At 41.9% G+C, this 14351-nt stretch overlaps 1 protein-coding gene across 1 annotated transcript in view; it reads left to right on the top strand.

The window, feature by feature from the left end:
• The first annotated feature begins 2402 nt into the window (after positions 1-2402).
• ermp1 (endoplasmic reticulum metallopeptidase 1) overlaps positions 2403-14351 on the top strand; it is a 31885-nt gene continuing 19936 nt past the window's right edge. Inside the window, exons 1-8 of the mRNA XM_084383559.1 lie at positions 2403-2740; positions 5053-5357; positions 8007-8134; positions 8286-8391; positions 9205-9351; positions 9500-9592; positions 11664-11876; positions 12472-12692. Coding sequence (XP_084239685.1) covers positions 2466-2740; positions 5053-5357; positions 8007-8134; positions 8286-8391; positions 9205-9351; positions 9500-9592; positions 11664-11876; positions 12472-12692 — 1488 coding nt within the window. The 5' untranslated portion in view covers positions 2403-2465. The remainder of the gene's footprint in view (positions 2741-5052; positions 5358-8006; positions 8135-8285; positions 8392-9204; positions 9352-9499; positions 9593-11663; positions 11877-12471; positions 12693-14351) is intronic.

The raw sequence follows: 14351 nt of genomic DNA, 5'->3' as shown, positions 1-14351 counted from the left end.
TTAATAAACTACTGTATATCAGTATATGAAGCAATCCAACCGATCATCCCCTCGACCCACTCCAACATTAAAGTCAGTGTCATTGCATCAATAAAAGTCATAACAAATGACCTTACACTGATTCTGTATGAGTCAACAACAATAATGACATTTAATATTAATACCCTGTTGTATTTAAGGACTTATTTACTTTTATTTGAGTCATATTTTAAATGCGAAACTTTTGAAATGAGCTCTTTGTGTAATACTGATTCAAACGTGGGGGGAAAATTTAAAAAAAAAAATTGAGTTAGACTTTAAAAAGGATGATGATAACAGAGTATTCAGTGTTCAATGGCCTTGGGTGTCTCGGCTGCAATTCCCATCTCGTCCACACGATGGCGACAAAGCAGCAGCATAAACCCCCAGTGTCAAATCACATCATAATCTCAGTTCAACTGGCAATAATACCACTGAGCCAATTATATAATAAGTAACGTGGATGTATGTTTATATAACAATCGATTAAGTAGCTGATATAAGTAAGGGAGTTATTGAATGTAAAGCTAACATCCCCATATGTATGCAAACTTTGGACACAAGACGTCGTCTTCTTTACTGAAAAGTCAATTCAGTGTATGCACTTACGCATTTCACATCACATTTTCCTAAGTTGAATGTTGGATCAGAACGGTTTCCAAACTATTTGTGATGTCACAAATCATGCTGTAGGCCCGCCTCTTAAAATGTGTTGTTCATGGAGCTCAGACAAACTTTCCACTAATGTGAAAACAGCCTTCTAGTGTCCAACTCTGCACATACATCATTCTGCACAGTTGAGCTCAGACATTCAACTGTAGGAGCAGGAAGAAAAATGCATCATGGAGGTGGAGGAAGACTTTAAGGATGTCCCTTTTTTAGAAAAACAAATATTTATACCGTGCATTTGCTTGTAGAGACTTTTCTTTCATATCTCCATTTTCTGATACTTCACTTTCACTCAACTACATTTCAGAGGCAATCATTTTATTTTACAGCTAGTGACTACTACTGCTATTGCTGCCAGCTGTCGCTACCGTTAGCTAGTTAGCTTAGTTAGCCGTCCAACTAGCAGTCTAGTCTGGCTAGTTGGCATGCTTACTTCAGTAAATATCTCTTCAATATAATACATAGACGTCATAATGTCAAAACTGTTATTCCTTCATATTCAGTGGATTATTTTAACCTGTTAAAAAGTAGCCTGTATTTTGTGTCCCTGCTCGATAATTAACAGAGTGTATCTCTGCAACAACAAGGTCTATTTGAATAGTCAAGGTATCATAATAAAGGGAGCACTTGAAATATTTGCTCAGATGCATAAGTATACATTTTTATGTCACTGGGTCCAAGTAAATTAAGTTGGCACACAGCATAAATGAAAGATCTTTTTCAAAAATCACAATTTTAGAATGAATATCACTGAGGGATGATGCAGCTGCAGCTCCAAATCTCTAGCAAACCAAAGCAAAACATCTGAACATTACCTCTGCCAACTTTTATGCTAATACAGTGAATCAGAACAAAATTGAAGAGCTTTTAGTACAGAGCACTCGGGCAGAATCTTGGCACCTTTTTGGCACCGTCTGTGCCATTTAAAATTTCTCAGGTACCAAACTATATATTTCACTTTCACAAAAAATAGCCCAACTGGGCTCCACTCTGGCTTAACAGGTCAATGTTTCTTCTTACAAATTCTTACATATTGCACCTTTAAACGAATTAAGATTAGCTCCAGCCTGACCAGCTTTAACATTAATGACATAATAATGCTTTTTATAGCCTATGGTAATACTTCAGTGATAATAATGCCATAATATAGGGTAATATATATAGTCCACTCTCAAGTTGGGCATTCTGTCTGCATGAAAGAGTCTTCTTGATAAAAGGCACTATACATTTTGTCTACATGCCTCTCTATTGTTAAAATTTACATTTTATTTTGTACATTTTTAGTACATTTTTCTGCAAATGCTAAAATGATCTGCCAATGACATTTTTCATCATGCTATTGCTACTTTTGACTCAGTAGATAATCTGAACACTGGTTGTAAATCTTACACGTGTAAGAATTATTGCCTTCATTCAGTTGGATCGGATTAGGCCTGCTTAGTTAAACAGCGAGTTCATTCAGTTCATGTTAAAGGAATAGTTCGACATTTTCCCGGATTGCATTTTATTTTTTTGCTGTCTTGCTAAGAGTTAAACGATGATTTACGGATCTCTCGTCAAAGCGGATACTTACACTACTACTGAGTACTCAGCCGGTTCATTTCGTCTCGTGCTTTTTACGAGGACGCTCATGAATCCTCCCCTGCTTGTCATTTTTCAAGCGCCTCCGCCGCCCGCCCTCTCATTCAAGTTTGTCCCTCAGCGCGATCCGTCAGCCGACCAGAAAAAAAGCGACGCCTGAGAGCGACGCTTGCAGCTGATGTACCGCTGGCTCAAAAATGGAGAGCGACACCACTGTCAGGAGAATAAAAGCCTTCGGGACGCAGAATTATGTAGCGCAAGATAACGACGGTTCCCGGGACCGGTGCGGGAATAACGGCTACAGCGATGACCCGAAGAGGAAGCCCGAAGTGAGCCTGTACTTGCTGCGGGAAGGGCTGGCAGCTTCCCTGGTGTCTGTGTTTATTTTTGTGCTGTGGGGACTCGTTCATTTGTCGTTACAGCAGCTCGTCATTGGAAAGCCGACCGGTGACTTCAACGCAGTGAGAGCTAGGTGAGTTTTTATCCCTCGCTCGACACATTTCTCCCCTGTTTTGTCTTTAAGTGTTAGCTAACTGTCTCGAGAAGCAGAGCCTTGGCTAACCTTTCCTCTAGTTTGGCAACAGACCCGCCTAGAAACCACTACCGGGTGTCTCCTCCCCTTCACCTCCACCTCCACTTCCCAAGGTAGACAGGTGTTTTAACGGTGTGTAACGGTTAGAGCAGGTAGGCTCAGGTGAGTAGAGGTACAGCAGCCTCTTGGTGTTATCTTTTGAGAAATGCAGCCAGCAGAAAAGTCAACACCTCCTGTTGACATGAAAACAAGGATGTCATTCCAGGAACCACAAATCCAAACGTGTAGGAAGCTCAGGAAGTAGATGGCAGGTAACACAGGACAAGTTTATTGACAATAAGGGGCCTTTTAGACCGGTTAATCGATTACTATTAAATTAATCAATTACTGTTTGAGTAATTTGTAAAGAAATGAGGTCAATCCAGCTTCCAGTTTCTCCTCTGTGACAGTAAACAGATTATCTTTGGGTTGTTGACAAAACAAGACACTTGAAGATGTCGCCTCGGAAACACGAAAACAGAAACGCTGACACCTTTCGTCGTTCGTCGATGTTAGACGAACCAAACAACTAATCGCCTGATCGTGAAAAGAAATCGACAGTGAAGGTGATCGCTAGTTGCAGCTCTGAAAGATTGAGACACAAAGTGAAAGGACAGTAAGTGAGAGAAAAACAGGAGTAAACTGACACAAAAGTGGACAATAAAACTGATGTTGCCTATACATAAAGTCGTTTTTTAAGTTAATATCAAGCAAAAAAAATATCCCAATATTTGTGAGGAAATACGGCTTATTTATGTTTAATATCATCATATTAATGTCACTGGGATGTGCGATCTTAAGCATCATTTTTGGCACATTTTAAACAACATGATCATGAACAAAACAATCAGACAGATTAATTAATAATAACATGCAGCCTGTCTACGTGACTATGGAAATATGATACATCCTGTTAGATAAACCAAGCTCCTGAGTATCACAGTGCAAAAGCTTTTATCAGATTTTCAGTCCCTGTGAGAAGGAGCGACGGGGATTATGGCTCTGAACCTGAGGTTCGCTCCGCAGGGCTGATGTTGAGCCCTTGAAAGTGCTGGACGTCGGGATTTGCCGTCATCTGGCTGGTTGCTCTATGAATGAGTCAGGCGTGCAGCATTTCAACTGATTAGGGCTCTGAGCTTCTTTGTTCACAATCATGGCTTTCAACAGTCCATTCCGTGCCAATCCAGATTTGAATTATGAGCCCGAGCATGAAGCGGCACCTGAGAGGCTGCTTTAAAAAGATTGAGAGCAGCAGTTTGTCGCCACTAGAAAACAGAGGAGAAGCAAACATCTGTTGTATTTGATCCATGCTTGTAACAGCTGGATAACAACACATGGCCTCACACACCATGGTTAGATGAGCGACAATGGTTTTTGGTGGCCGTGAGCATCAGCTACCACAGCAGCACTTTGTCTGGTGTGGCCAGTGAAGCTAACATCGGCCTTTCTTCAACAGCTGCAGCAAACACCAGCAGCAGCTTCTTAAAAGAAAATATCAGGAAACACATCTGCTTTTCTTCTTTTACGCCGTATGGGTTGCTTGGCTTAATTTCCTGTTTCCATCTCCTAAGGGAGTCTGTGCAGTGACAAGGAAGATCAGGTCAAAGTAATTCAGAAGCATGCCATACAGTAACCTGACTGAGTCAGCACAGTGGTCCGAAGTCAGGACTCGGCTAACGTAACAAAGATGGGTTACACCCAGTTTGTTTTTTAAAAAATCAATTGATTTTAGTTCTAGTCCTGTCTGTCGTCACTTTGGAAAGATCTTCCATTTTAAATGTTTTTAAAAGAGATTATAATGCAGAAAAATATGCTTGGGGTGATTTTTAGAAAGTCAAGTTTGTTGTTATGCTATGAAATACCCCTTCCCCCTTTCAATAATTGATATTGTATCTTGTAGCACTGCTAACCTGTATATAACCTAATTTCAACCAACAGTATGTGTGTGTGACATAAATGAAAATAAGAGGTATATTATTTTGAACCTGAACTTAATTTTGGTATGAACCAGCTTCAAGTGACTGAAATGAGACACTGTTGAAACAGGCTCACATTCAAACACACGTACAAAGACGTGAAATGTGAGAAGAGTGAACGTGAACAGCAGGAAATAAATATGATATGCTGTTAAGGAAGAAAAAAGGCCTGGTTTACTGCCCCTTCACACACTTCTCTTTGTCTCTCTTCACTCTAACCCTCACCTCACCATGTAGACGACACTTGGAGCAGATCACCAGCGTCGGCCCTCGGCCGGTGGGCAGCCCGGAGAATGAAGTCCTGACAGTGGGCTACCTGCTGGAGCAGATCGAGAAGATCCGGGTTGAAACGGCAGCGGGCCCCCATCAGCTCACGGTAGACGTGCAGCGTCCCACTGGCACTTTCTCCATTGACTTTCTTGGAGGCTTCACCAGCTTCTATGACCGTGTCACCAACATCGCTGTCAGGCTGGAGCCTAAGAGCGGGACGCAGCATCTCATGCTCGCCAACTGCCACTTTGACACAGTGGCCAACAGTCCAGGTACTTGAAGACTTCTGCCTATTGTTGTACCCCTTTCACATTGGACAAAAAGTTCATCAGTTTCCGTTCACGCAGCGCTCAGACTTGTTCAGTCGGTCTTGAGCTTAAAAGTTAAATATATAAAGATGTACCACCATAACATTGTCGCTAGCCTAGCTGCTTTCTACTTTTCCCCGTTTTCAGGTACGTTTGTGACATCGAACATGACTCACCAGAAAAAAACAAACACAGAAAAGCAAACATCGACTGGCAACAGGAAAGGAGACAATTTCCTATCTTTAGTGGACTTACCTGTGCTTGAAAAACCTGCGTATATTCACCAATTTTCAAGTAAAATGGTAAATGTGAGTTCTCACTGAAGGCATTACTGAGCTTAAGATGAGCAGTTGTAGCACACAGTTTGCATGTAGGTACATGCAGAAAACATTGGCACATTAGTGTGCGGCAAACTAGAAATACTAGAAACAAACTAGAAAGAAAAGGACTCAAATCTGGCACAAGCCCTCATGTGCAAGCTTTTCCAACTGAATGGTGAATCTGCAGGGTTTCATTTTGGGTTTAATCATTGTGTCCTGTCATTTCACAAGGCTGTAAAGGAAGAGCTGGGGTCTGACCAGTACTTTACAGCAAATTCCTTTGTTTGTATTTTCATTTTCAGCAGCATGGCTCTAAGGGTGACAGTGTTTACTATCTAAAGGATTACCATGAAGTTTTGTGAAGACAGTCATGTTCACCAGAGGATTAATCCTACTGAATTTGGTGATCCCCTGATATTTCTTGTAGCACCACTACGAGGTTCTCATTTGTGGTTCACAGTGAAATATCATAACTACCGGTCAGCGGTTTGACGTTAAATTTGGTTCAGACATTCACGGTCCCCAGAAGATGAATTGTAAACTTTGATCCCCTCACTTTTAATCTAGTGGCATCATCAATTGAGCTGCAGGCGTAAGATGATTAATCAATCCAAAGAAAATGAATCTGCAACTATTTGGATAATTAATGAATTGTTTCTGTCATTTTTGTCAAACATTTGTTGGATTTTGGACTGTTGGTTGGACAGAAGAAGCAATTCGAAGATGTCACTTTGAGCTCTGCGAGATTGTGATGAACGCATTTTTGTCAGATTAATCAATAATGAACATAATCTTTAGTTGCGGCCCTAATCATTGGGTCAATATTTCAGTTTGTCTAAACACAGACAGGAGACAAACTGTCCCAGAATCCTCAGCTGTTCTTTGTGGGCATTAAGCTGGTACAGTACAACCTCACAGAGCTGCTAGCATGGCTGTGGAAAAATCCAGCAGCTGTTTTCCTCAAGCCATAGGTGTCCAGCACACAAGTCCCGAGGTGTTTTGTATTGATAATAGCCTCATTTGTGTCAGTGTTGAGCACAGTGGTCATGTGGACTTCACAGTGTTAGTTCGTCAGCCAGAGCAAGCCATACCAGAAAATTTGGATCCAAAGTACTTCCTGTATATCTGATAAACAGCTATATTGTGCTTCTAACAGGAAGCTGCTCAGAGCAATCAGGGGATCATATCTACCGTACAGTAATAACAGTGTTCGTTGCTCATCGGCAGCACAGTGTAGCCGTCCTTTCTCTCGTTTGAACTCAGGAATTTTCACTGTTTTTCACTCCACACCCTTCAGCCTGTTGGAGAGACACGTTTTCCCACTTCACACATACACACACATATGCACGCACAGCTTCACTGGCAAAAGGAAATTGATCCAAGAGGTGTGGAGCAGGAAGATACGCATATGTTTTCACGGCCACCGCTCGCCTGCCAAGCCTTTGATACGCTGGAATTCTAAACACTTCTTGTTCCTGCAAAAAATAATAAAGGAAAAAAGGGAAGGACAAAGAGCGTAGTGCACATAGTCGTGTCCACATTATTCAATCTTCGCGCAAGCAGTCAGGACAGCAAACTCACTTGATATATAGTGTTACATTTTTCCCCTTGGAAGCTATTATCTGCACAGGTGAACTAGTCAGGCTTTGCTTTGCACTTGCCATCTTCTAAGCTCACACAGAGCCTTTTGGGCACGGGGATTAATATGTAGGTGACACAAGTGGCAGCGACAGCAGCAGGAATGGGACCCAGACGAACAGTGAACGGGCTCTCACCCCTTCCTCATGAGCAAATTAAATCCAGAAATCCGAAGCACATGATGTCTCACTCTTGTCTCTCTGATCTTTGGACAGTTTTTCCCCCCATTTCTTCGCATTTATTCTCAGTAAATTGTGTTCCTCGCCACTAACATTTCTAATCTGTCCGCGTCACATGCTCTGTTCACATGGTCTTTTCTTTTCTTCTCGCTATTAACCCTATTCCTTTGTGCTCTCGACGGTAGTGGAGACGAGCAGTGGGAGCTGGATTTTTACCAGCTTGCCGCATTTTTCTCATGCTTGCACTTTGCAGACGGAGCCGGCCCTCTTCTATTCTTATGCGTTTGCGAGTTTGTCTCAATCGTATGCTCTTCAGAGTTTAAATAATCTGCATGTTTCCTCATGTCAAACTGAGCCACCGTGTCAGGAAAACCGGGTGATCTGGGTGAACAATTGCATGAGTCTGTGTATAAATGCCAGGCCAAGCTTCTGTTGCCTGATACACACACACACACACACTGGTTTCCTTGTCTTAGGTGCCAGTGATGATGCAGTGAGCTGTGCAGTGATGTTGGAAGTCCTCCATTCTCTGGCCAACCAGTCGACTCCTCTTCATCATGGAGTTATCTTCCTCTTTAATGGGGCGGAGGAAAATATCCTGCAGGTAAAATGAAGTGACACCAACACATATTTTACAGTTTGGACAGTCTTCACTTTGGATTGTCATTTGATATAAAGAAGTCTCCTCTCCCTTTTGTTTGTCTTACTTTCTCTTTCACCAACTCTTTTGTCTCTCTTTTTTTTTGCTACTTCAGGCCAGTCATGGTTTCATTACTCAGCATCCCTGGGCCAAGCAGGTGCGAGCCTTTATTAACTTGGAGGCTGCAGGTGTCGGGGGCAAGGAGGTTGTTTTCCAGACAGGTACTGTACAGTTTGTTTTCGACAAATTGGCCCGGTTGCGCGTTTTCTCTGCGTTTTATTTTGCACACGTTTCCGTGTGCAGCCCTCCATCAACATTTCTGTCTCTTGTCATCAGGAAAGCTTGCAAATGAAAGCACTGCTGTATTCTTGTTGGCAGCCATTTACCTTGTGGCAGGCTGCCACTATTCAGTATCTATATGGATTTCTAACCTGATTATGGTTCCTGAGGTGCCTGTTACAATGCATTTATATGTAAGACATTATCTGATGTACTTACTCGGTGCAACTGACATGCTCTGCACATTAAACAAGCTTAATCGTCTACATCACATCCCTCAGTCTAAGGGCTTTTGATCTCTATACATGATTTAAATCGTCTCACTGTGTGACACACCTAGTTTGACTGGACTAACCTTTTAAAAAACAGGCTTACAACAAGGCTAATAAAGTAGCCTAGCTCAGAAAGTAAACATGATACACATGTCTTACGTCTGAGACCTTTCACCATCCAATTGCTTCAGCCGTAAAGAACATACAGCCCAGTCTTACAAAATTGTAACAGGCAATTATAATGTTGACAACGTTTTAAATTTTTGTTTTTTCTGCATCAACACGTAATCTTTCAAGAGATTTCAGAGAACCATGATGCATCTAAGAATCACCCCCCAAACACTAACAGCTAGCATAGTAAAGACAGCAAGGGACAGGGTTATAAAACCATGGTAATAAACCTTTTCCATAGAATGATTATTCTTTGTGCCAAAGATATATCAAATAACCTTAAATCTTGTTCTTCCTGTTGTTCCACAAAAGGTCCAGAAAACCCATGGCTGGTCCAGGCCTACGTTCACGCAGCCAAACACCCCTTTGCCTCTGTGGTGGGCCAGGAAGTCTTTCAGAGTGGCATCATCCCGTCAGACACTGACTTCCGCATCTACAGGGACTTTGGCAACATCCCAGGTAATGCTGAACAATCCTCAGACTACAGCATAGAAATAAATCGTGAAAGTATGGAATCTTTCTGTGTCGAGGTGGTGGCTAATGGATACCTACTTTTTCAAAAGTTTTACCGTATTCTGTGTATGTGTATCTATTTTTTTTCTTACAGGCATTGATCTAGCTTTCATTGAAAACGGTTTCATCTACCACACCAAGTACGACACTGCTGACCGGATCCTGACAGACTCGATACAGAGAGCCGGTATGTAAATAAGCACGCGTGCTTCCACTTATACCTACGTGTACTGAAATCTAAACGCCTCTATCTTTTATTTAACACTTATCGCAAATAGATTCAGCGCATGTTAGCTGGTGGGCGTGTCTGACTTTCTCTCAAGGAGAAAGCGGTCACTGCAGCAGTCGACTGGTGTGGGTTAAAAACTGCTGCCAACACTGTTTTTGTCACAGACACAAAAGCACGCTGTCCATTTGTGCTCTTTCCCCCTGGCTGCAGACCGGTCAGCACTCTGCTGATCTCATTATTTCACCGAGAACTAAGAAATGCATACGTACAAAACGGCTACAGACATTTACTGTTGCACTTGCCCTCGTTTAGCTTGTGCAACCGTGTTGCCGAATGATTTTGCTGTGCTTCGCAGAGAATCCAGTCAGTCAGCACTAAAAACCTGAGACAGTTGGCATCTCGCCTCTCTCTCTCAGCAGCTACTGGACATCCCTCTCCTCCTCTTCTGTATACATTAACTCGCCATGAAAGGCATGAATTATTAGAGAGCGAAAGTGAGATTTCAGAGGGAGGTAGAAGGTATTTTTAGTCCCGTAGAGGAGAACAGTTTTGTTAGGTGGAGTGTAGGTACAGCACGGAGGAAGCTACACCAGCAGCTCCGCTCTGTCGATGCCCGTGATGAACAGCAGGTTCAGCACCCACTTCACACATCTGCCTGTAGGCAAAGTGGGGAAAGTTGCAAGGTTAGCGTCGCTCTAATGTTTTGTTAAAAATCAAATGTTGCTTGTATCTGTTTGTAAGGATGTTATGTAGACGTATAAACAAGAGCATGGCAATGATTAAAAATGACTTCAAATTAATCTCGTCATCATTTTGTTTTGTCATAGTGAAACTGAGGGGCGTTGTGGTCAACTCAAAAAGCAGAATCGTTCCGCTTAGCAGCGAACAAGTAGATGTTGTACACTCTTGTTTACACTCTCAGGCCACAGAGAGCCCACCAGGCGGAAGAACAATGGAGCTTTGTCTCCTCTGAGGGAGTGTGTGTGTGTGTGTGTGTGTGTGTGTGTGTGTGTGTGTGTGCGAGTGTGTGTGCAGACATGCAGGCAGCAGCACATAGAAAGGCACAGATAAAAGGAACTTAGCCTCAGGCAGCCGTAACCAACACGGCGACCTCTTACTGATCCTTCACGTAGCAAGATTTCTCATCTACATTCAGGGTCACGATCGGAGCCAGTTTCATGGGAAGTCCTCTACGTGGCCTATATTCAGCTACTCGAGTGTTGTATAACTACGAGAGGCAGTTTGGTCATAAATCACACACATACACAACCGTCGTCTTTCACAAACCATATCACGCACTCATAGTAGTGTTTCTATGACAGAATGGAGATGTTTAAAATAAAACAAAAGTGTGTGTGGGTGAGATTTTTTCACATTTTTCACATATCCTGACATGGGAAAAGCTGTATTGTGAGTATAGTTGCGTGTTTGAGAGAATGGTGCTATTATTATTGTACGTGTGGGAGAGTATAGTGTATGTGCGAGATCATGATGCCACTTTTTTAGTATGTTTACAGCCTGAATATTCTTCCATAATTCCAGTAACAGACAGACTCCCGTTTGTTCACTCATTAACGTGGTGGTCATGTGCACACGCTTTTATTGCTGCAGGAAATACTGTCAGGCTCAGTGCCACAGTCTGTCCCTGCTGGTCAGAAGGTTATACCGAGTCATCAGTAAATCTGCGTATGATGTGACAGCTCTGTAAAGGACGATCCATTTCCTCGTGTGACAGTGAGGTTATCACTTTCATAATCAGTCATTTTATCTGTGATGTACTTCCTCTGATTATGGGAGCAGATGTTCAAACGGTCGAAACCAAAAACCACAATGGAGCAAACTTCTTCGTTCACTTCGCAGTTTGTCCGTTAATTCACACGGTCTCCTACCCTGATGTGGTTTTAAGTTAAGACCGTGTCCTGCTCCTGCCCTCCAGCTGTCCACCTGACGTACTCTTACTGCAGAAATCAATTCACCGAGCTTTATCGTGTTTGTGTTTGAGCCTCTTCACCTCACTTCCTGTTTTCAGGCGACAACATCCTGGCCGTGCTGAGGTACCTCGTTATGTCAGAGAAGTTGGCAGATTCCTCCGAGTATCGTCATGGCAACATGGTGTTTTTTGACCTGTTGGGGGTAGTCGTGGTGGCTTACCCAGCCCGCGTTGGCACCATCCTCAACTACATGGTAGCCACAGCCACCTTCCTCTATCTGGCCAAGAAAGCCTCACTGCCGGGCAACGGAGGTAGGTCGCCGTTTCCTTTGGTGGATGCGTGTCATATCATGTCATGTCATTTCCTGTGCTTGGGGTGTGTTGCTTGTTTTCCTCTTTGCGGCCCATTCTTATTGTTTTTTTAAATGTTGCTTTTTATTGGCAGCCAGAGGATTTACACAAGACAATTGGGCCATTACATACCAACTCACTGAGGCCTTCCCATATAAAAACGTCCTTGCAGAATTCTATAGCTGTGCTCCAAACACACCCCACGATCGCTTATTTTTCACTGGTTTGGGTTGAAATATGTCCTGAACATCCAAGAAACTACGAAAAGGATACTTGGCAACATGTATTGTAGTATGTAAATAGTTGTTGCTGAATGTTTACAGTAATCAAATGTGAAACAATCAATCATTTTTCCACGCAAACAATCTTTCATTTAAAAAAAAAAAAAATATCTCCACTAGTTTTCACTCTGTTGCAGCCAAATTTTGATTTGGTGCGGTATCAATATTGTTCTATCATTTCTTAGTTATTTGGTGCTGCATAAAAGATTTAGTGCAACAGATCGCGCTAAATGTAGCTTCATCTATTCATAATAAATCATCTGCATCTCTCTCAGGTGGTCGCTATGTCAGAGATCTGGCCTGTGCTACAGGTGTAGCAGTCCTGAGCTGGTTTGTCACCCTGCTGTCAGTGCTGATCGTGGCTCTGATCGTCACTCTGCTGGGACGCTCCATGTTCTGGTACACTCACTTCTACGCCTCCATCTGCCTGTATGGGACTGCTGCCACGGGCAAGATGATCCTCATTCACACGCTGGCCAAGAACTTATACTTCGGAGTAAGTTGTGTGTTTTAATGCTTCCTTTTAAAAGCAGGCAGCTGGACATTTTGGGAAAAAGAGTTTCTTTGCTTCTTGTTAACTAGCCTGTTTCATTGCCTGTGACGGTACTGTTGCTTCCAGTCTTTATGCTAAGCTAAGCTAACTATGTTTTTGCTCCGCCTCCAGGACAGATTTGAGAATGGTATCGATCTTTTCATTTAACTCAGCAAATAATTGTATTTCCCAAAATGTTAAGCTATTCCTTTATTTTTGAACACTAACTTTAAGGGCAAACAGCATGTATAGGTAAAAGAATTTAAGTAAGATTCCACTTCTTTCTAAAATACAGTTGTACTGCAGAGTTGAATGACAAACTGATGTGTATCACCAGTCTAGGCCAGAGGTGATTGTTAAAATGTTGTGTCTGCTGAAGCCGAAAAAATGCTGACCAGCTTGACTTAGATTAATATCTTTACAGTAATGCCTTATCACATAAAACACGTTTTTAGAGTGAGGTCCAATTCTTCTTCCTCAATGCATTTGTGCATATTGTTTTATGTAAATAGGAAGTCACATTATATCCCTCACGCTTAATATCTTGTGATGAGCTCACATTTAATGGGGACTGAAGTGCAGAGAGAAGGCGAGACAGTTCCTCTTCCACCGTGATGATTACAGCACAGCAGTTATTTGTGAATGATTGTGTGTGTCTGTGTGTGTAATTATGAAATTTTAGAGGTGTCGGCCATCTGTGTCGCACATTCACCAAGATATTGTCTGCTGCATAGTGCCAGATTACCTGTCTACTGCGCTTTTTGAAGACTGAGCATCTTCAAATATTAACATATCCGCCTGCTAATAGTAAAGCCTATTCTTGCATTTCCTGAGGAAGTGTAACTTGAGGTTCAATTGACATATTGTACATCTGACATTTAGAGAATACAAGTGTTCATTTGAGACCGAACCCATTAAGGAAAGTTGATTTCTATCTGGAGCTAACCGCATTATGAGCCACATCTTTTCAAGGCCACTTTCAGAAAGGACACAGATGAGCCTTTCTCCCAGACCGCATAAAGCTTCATCACCAGTGTAACAAAACATCCACTGAAAGAGCAGAATATATCAGTTTTAATGGTACTTTCTTTTACACGAAGCTACACACGACTGGCAGGTTTAGAGCAGATAGAAATCATCAAAGTAGATAAAATGATAAACATGAACTCAAGCACTGCTAATGTTTGACTTGTGATGTTGGCTAAGAACCATTAGCCACAACTGTTAGTTAACAATTAACCATTTTCCCACTACATTTAGCTTACAATCATTATCTACTACTTTAAGCTAATATTTAAACCATGTTTTCACTACATTTAGCTAACCATTTCCTCCATTTATTTCCTGTGTTTTGCTAATAATCAGTATCCACAAGTTTTAGCTAATATTTCAACATTTATCCACTACCTTGGCTTTCCATTTCCACCATTTATTCCCTCATTTGAGCTAACTATCATTATCCACCACATTAAGATAACAATTTCAATCATATATCCATTACTTTAAGCTAAAAGTTTTAACCATTTATCCACTACTTTTAGCAATTGCAAGCATTAAATTACAAGCATTTATCCATCATTTTTGGCTAACAACTATTATCCACTACTTTTAGTTAATATTTCA

Source organism: Pagrus pagrus (assembly GCF_965226575.1).
Source record: "Pagrus pagrus genome assembly, chromosome: 19".
NCBI classification, from domain to species: Eukaryota; Metazoa; Chordata; class Actinopteri; order Spariformes; family Sparidae; genus Pagrus; species Pagrus pagrus.
Note: the sequence above shows the minus strand (reverse complement) of the source record. Positions and strands in the feature narration are given on the sequence as shown.